The sequence below is a fragment of the Passer montanus genome, unplaced genomic scaffold (assembly GCF_014805655.1).
Source record: "Passer montanus isolate IOZ18808 unplaced genomic scaffold, ASM1480565v1 scaffold33, whole genome shotgun sequence".
Lineage (NCBI taxonomy): Eukaryota > Metazoa > Chordata > Aves > Passeriformes > Passeridae > Passer > Passer montanus.
In genome coordinates this window covers 9,105,248-9,111,713 of record NW_024368041.1, presented here as the reverse complement: position 1 = coordinate 9,111,713, position 6,466 = coordinate 9,105,248, and the positions used below count along the sequence as shown (strand labels likewise).

Below are 6,466 nucleotides of genomic sequence, written 5' to 3'. Positions count from 1 at the left end.
AAAGGGTTTGTGACTTCAGAGTAGGAGGAAACTAAGAAAAAATACTCTGGGTCTTCTAGCAAATTAAATTCTATGTCAAGAGCTGACTGAAAATCTAGGAACTGTGTGAGGAATTATCTGATAATGACACAAAAAAACAATTAATGAGCAGCAATTTTCAAAAACTTCCCTTGCCTTTCCCACTACAGCGATGCAATTAAAATAAACTTATTGAGCCACAGGGATGCAAAAGAAAGTTATGTTTCCTGAAGCAAGGGCACAGTGAAGAACAATTAGGTACTGAATTAAGTCAAGGCAGCATTTTATTTAACTGGGCCCTCAGCTTCCTGAACCAAGAATTCTATTCCACTGCTCACTGTTCCAAGGCAGCACTGCTAGTAGAGCTCATTTTGTCCAAGTACCATTTCTACTGGATATATAAACTTCCTCTGGTGATTAAGCCTCATTTCGGAGCACACTGAGGCTGTCAAGACAAATGGCAGTATTGATGTTGACAAAACTGCTATCAGAGTCCTAAGACTCAACACAGGAAAGACTGTAAGGATATGGATCACTTGGAGTGACTGAGGAAATGTTCTAAGCTGATGGGAAACAAGCCCATCTGTAAAATGACTTTTACTGTCTGAAACTTGTTTTTTTCTTTTAAATGAAATCTGTCTTAAGATCTGATAAAAAGACTGGATACTTTAACATGTGGGAGTCTGGCTCATCAGTTTCACGGTCTAAAAGCTGCTGACCAACATCAAATTTATGGAATGGAAACTAAGCTGTTGTACCTCCAGGTTATGAAACAAGGTTATTTATATAACACCCAAAAAACCACAGTGACGAAAGCTGGATTCTTACTATGAGTAAATCAAACACCAAAGTGCATCTCTGGTACATCCTGGCGAAGCATCCAGCTCCTGGAGATAACAGTCACAGGTGAGACGAAAAATAACTACAGCAATAACAGCCCTGCCAAGGTATGGATGAAATAAAACCAGCACCCACGCACTGCAGCATCCTCATCTCTGTAGCAACATCCTTTCACAGGGCAGGTGAATGGAACTTACCATCAAGAGCAGGCTCCTGAAGAGGCCTATGCCTGCGGTGTCTGTGAGCAGGTGAGCGCTGGCGACATCGGCCCCGCCGCGCTCGGCTCCCAGGGAAACGCGGCCGGCATCGCCCCCGAAGCTGGCGATGTTCTGCTGCACCCACCTCAGAGCTGCCAGCTGGTCCCAAAGACCAGCGTTCCCTCTCGCCTCAGCAGAGCCTGGTGGAGGAAACAAAGCACGGCTGAAAACTATAAACATTGAAGTTTGCGGTAAATGTTACACTTTTTCAGCTCTTGCAGCTGAAACTTGACAAAATTGATACCAGAGTTTAAAAGTCTGAGGTGGTTTCTTCCAATGTAATCACTTTACACAGTGGCTCCATTTCAGTTTTTGCCACTCCACAGGGCAGCCCTTGGGGTGCTGGATTATCCCAGTGATAGAAAAATAACACATGAACTTCTAAGCTTCATTAGGACACATCATGGCAGGAGACTAATCCAGGCTCAAGTATCCATAAATTTAGCCATAAGATTCTTTTTCTACATAAGTAGCTCAACCTTAAAATGAATTAAAAACAGACAAAAGAAATCTGTGTTTGCCAAGTTCACAAGCTGGAAGGGATCTATAAGAATTACTGTTTTCCTGGAGTACAGCTGATTGCATGTTTCCTTCCTACATACCTCTTACACCTGCCCTGCCTGACCAATCATAAATCACAATATCTTGAATTTCTTTACACTCTTCCAGATATTATTTTAAAAATTATAATATTTCTGTCTATAGTCTTTGAGATTGTCTTAGGTCTATCCAATAGAAATCTGAGATATAGATATATAGATATATAGATATATAGATATATAGATATATAGATATATAGATATATAGATATATAGATATGGTTTTTTGGTAAACATAAAAACAAACAAATAATTAATCATGTGCTTCTCATACCTAAATACGACCACCTCCTTTTCAACACCAGAAAGTGGTAAGCTGATACTTTTCTTAAAAGCAACTAATGCTGAAAGTATCTAATGTTGCAAGAATGTAGTTAGCTTGATTTTATGTCAACAAAGGCAGAAATAAGTAATTCCTCCATGGTTTGTAAAAAAATGAATAGAAAATGATTATTCACTGTCTGCTTCTTTTTAATCCACAATGAGCCATTCACTTTCAATGTTTTAAAATTCTTCACATTTAAAACTTGGAAAAAACCAAAACCCCACAGGACAAAACAGAAAAGCTGTGAATAGAAACACAGCTGAAACTATTTGTTTCTTCTATTGCCAAGACCAAGTAGTACAAGTTTAAAATAAAGGTAGGTTCAGAAGCTAGTGAATTAAAATTAAGAGTTGAACTTCTTTGTGGATTGGTCTTGGGCAAAGAGCAGATTAAGTGTACAATCTTTACACTCCTGTAGTGAATTCCTGAGGTATCAAACACATGAGTTTAAAGAGCAGAGTAATATAGAGGAGAATAGATAAATGGTCACCTTGCAGGTGTCAGAGGTGCCCACACTACAGCAGCCATTGTTAGGAACAGCCTTTCAGCAGGGCAGCCAAAAAGTGTGAGGCCCAAAAAGCTATGACCTATAGCCATTGTTTCAGATGATCAGTCCAAGCCACACCAGTGAAGCAATGGAGGAAATATTTTCCCTGTTGAGTTTTTTAGTTTTGTGATTTGTTTTCTGGGGTTTTTTTAGTTTGTCCTGCATACCATGACCAGTTCCCAGAGTTCTCAATCCAGCAATAAACCCACTGTTTAAAAAGGAAATCTCATTTTAAGGACTTGCTCCATCCCCATTGAGACCACTCCAAAGGAAGTGAAATAATGGAATCAGTCAGGTTGGAAGGGACCCTTAGATCATTGAGCCCAACTGTTAACCCAGCAGTGTCAAGTTCACCACTAAACCATGTCCCCAAGTGCCACATCTACATATTTTTAAATATTTCCAGATATGGTGAATCAACCACTGCCCTGGGCAGCCTGTTCCAATGTTTTACAATTCCTTTGGTGAAGAAATTTTTATGTGCAGATCCATGTAAATGTTTTAGCCACACAATCTGCCTTGCTTTCACTATACTAAACAAAAATACCAAAGAGGGAAATATAACCAGTTCCTTTCTCCCTGGCAAAAACCACAAGTCGGTTGTGAAATGTACCACACTGGAGAACAGATGCATGCATGGATCTTCATAGGAGTTAGACTGAAAGAAACATGTCTGCCAGGAATCTTTTCCACTGCCTTTTTGCAGGAAAAGATCACATTCCTGAGGACCACAGGAAGCTGAAAAGAAAGCAGAGTCCTCGTGTGCTTCCTTCTGTTATTACTAAACAGAAGAACAATAGTGCTAAATTAAAGCATGAAAATCATTCTGGTTTATATGACTTTATGGAATCCTTAAAGAATAAAACCTAAAAACATGACTGTATTCTCCAAACTCTTGCCATCCATATCACTGGCAATTCACCTTAATTTTTCTGGACACAAAGGAAGAAGTGAAGGCATTAGTAAGAATATGCATCACTTTTTACAACATTAATGAGTGATAGCAAATTTAATTAAATATCTTTTGTGTTTAGAAGAAAGATCTTTCATTTTTTGCAAAAGCCTGTCACTGAGAGACCAGAACTACAGAACTAACAAAAACTCCATCCACACAAAATGAAATCTTCTGTTTTCACTACCCTTCAATTCCCTAAAAATCCATTTAACTCCTTCCTTTCTAGTTTTGCAATTTATAACAAATCAACTTGAGAGGATTCAGGACTTTGCTTAGTTGGACAATCAAACTAATATTACTCACAAGTTCATAACTTTTATTTCTAACTGTAGGACCTTCCAACAGCCCTGCTGTGAAGCCCTAAGGTTGAACTCCTGCTCCCTTTGAAACCAATGGCAAAAGTTCCAAAGGACCAGGTGCAGGACACTGGAATGTTAATGGTTAATGACTTAAATAATCTCCCGTTTGTTGCCACAGCACCAAGCCTGACAGAGTTCAGGGTGTGTTTGGACAACATTCTCTGGTGTATGGTGGGATTGCTGGGGTGTCCTGTGCAGGGCCAATAGCTGGACTTCAATGGTTCTTGTGAATCTTATTCAAGTTCAGATATTTCATGATTCTAGGACTGTACGATTTTCCCAAATCCACACCATGGACTTCCCAAAGAGAAAGAGGCCAGGGAAGAGTGAACTTTTCCCTGACCACAGCTCCACAGGACAGAGAGCAGGAGAAGGTCCCCAAAAAGTCATGTAATGAACCACCTCTGTCTGAAGGTTTGCAGGAATGCCAACCATGCACACCAAGCCCATGTATTGACATTTTGGGACTTGCAGGCAGAACCCTGTGAAACAGAGACCAAATAATTTTCCTAAATCATGCATCTCTATATAAATACTGCTGTACCATACTCAGCCCAAGCAGCATTTTCCACTTAGGAGGAACTTAGGTGAGGTTCACAGGGCTGAAGGAGGGCGGTGTGGGCAGTGCTGTGTACTGGAAGCTCCCACAGCTCATATTCCCACTGCATTTGGCTCTAGACAAAATGAAATTATTGCATCACTTTCACAAATATTGGGTTTGCACTGATGTAAACAGTGATTTTTTTTTTTCAGATACACCCATATCAAATTCTTATCTAAATAAGTAAGGAGCTTGTAGTGACAGCTCTCTATTTACAGAATGAAAGAGACTTTGCTGTGAGTGAGCTTTCAACAAAACAGTAAACAGAGAAGGAAAAAACAACCAACAACTGCAGCCATAATCTCAAACCAGGTAAAATCCACCCAACATCACTAGCAGTGAACACTCAAAAGGACCATGAGGCCAAATATGGAGGTCAGATACTTGCAAACATGGCAAATATGATATCCTAAAAGTTATAAGTGTACTAAAATGCACACTAAAGAGACCACGGATTGCCACCAGACTGAGAAGAGCTCCACTTGCAGCTGTTGCCATATCTCAATGGCTCTCTACCTTAAGTTCCCCTGGCAGAAGTGAAAGATGGTGTTCCCTACTTGCTTAAAAAGGCAAGGCTAAAAAAAGGCAAAATGAAAAAAACAATCCCCAAGACCTGATGGCACTACCCCAAAGATTTAAGGAAATTGAACATGTGTTTTCATAGCCTTTTATACAAGACAAAATCCTGTTTGCAATGGGAATTTGTATAATTTTTAATGCCAACTGGCATTAGGAGAACAAAAAGTCCTTTACACTGGAACACGGGGAAGGGTTGCAACACAGAACATGCATATGTTCAGTCACATCCAGGTCAGTACAGATTCAGATTAAATGTGGCAAGTCCTTCAGAGGAGTCAGGCTGAATTTTTAAGGAACCAACCAACTACCTCTGTGCCTTACTTTCCATCGTCTCACATCCTTCTTACCACAACCTGCAGTTATCTGTCTCTACCTCTTCCCCAGTCTGACATGGGCGCAAGAGAGCATCAGCAACATTTCATGGATGGAACAGGTTAGAAGTTGGAATTGTTGAAAACTCTACCCAAAACAATAGGCCACTGGAATTACAAGAATTTTAATTCTAACTAATCTTCACACGTGTCTGCAAAATTCAATATCCAGAATCTCATCTGCAAACACAAGTCTAGCCAGTGCTTTGATACAGATACTGGTTTAGTTTGTTGCTGTCCCTGTTACCCCAGCCTCTCCCCTTTCTCTTCAGATCAAGTCTCCACTACTTCTTGGCCATTTTTTTCCCACAATAATTCAGAAAAAAAAAAATCTGTGAAAGATATAGGTTACTTGAGTTTAAAAAAAAACTTGAAAAAATAAAAATTAGAAACAGAAGAGTTACAGAATGCATAATTGTGTTTGCCCTGGAAACCCATGACTTACCAGTGCTCAGGAAGCCAAAGACACCGACCCGGTAGTTTGCTGTCACGACGATGACGTTACCGATGGCAGCCAGGTATGACCCATCCAGGGTTGTCTTTCCCTCCTCAGCACTGTAACTGCCTCCATTGTGGAAGAACAGCAACACTGACATGTTTTTGACCTGCCATGACAATGACCAGATTAATATTCGTGTTGCACAATGCTTTGGTAGGTCACTGATGATAACACAAGCAGCTTCCTCATGAACATTATCTAAGCCATTTATAGCTTTTTAAGAGTGTCCATAAAGAGGGAATATCTGCCTATCTGTCTGGAATTTAGAGTGTTGTCCACAATTGTCCACAAATTGTCTGCAGTGACCTGTATATCACAAAGAGGGCACTATCTTCAGTATAAAGCAGATCAAACAGTACTACCATATTCCACCAGCCAAAATCTCCTCTAGGCCAGTTCCTGCTGCCTTGGCCACTGAGCACGTGGTGTGTTTGTCTTTGCTTGAGCACATCTGCTTTACACAAACATGCAGGAAAAGTTCAAACAAGTGGGAAACAGGAGAAGGAAAAGGTCTGT

General features: G+C 40.2%; 1 protein-coding gene across 1 annotated transcript in view; it reads right to left on the bottom strand.

The window, feature by feature from the left end:
• Positions 1-6,466, bottom strand: part of TG (thyroglobulin) — a 148,896-nt gene that overhangs the window by 65,391 nt on the left and 77,039 nt on the right. Inside the window, exons 40-41 of the mRNA XM_039715491.1 lie at positions 5,897-6,056; positions 1,056-1,255 (exon numbers count right to left, since the gene is read on the bottom strand). Of these exons, the coding sequence (XP_039571425.1) occupies positions 1,056-1,255; positions 5,897-6,056 (360 nt within the window). The remainder of the gene's footprint in view (positions 1-1,055; positions 1,256-5,896; positions 6,057-6,466) is intronic.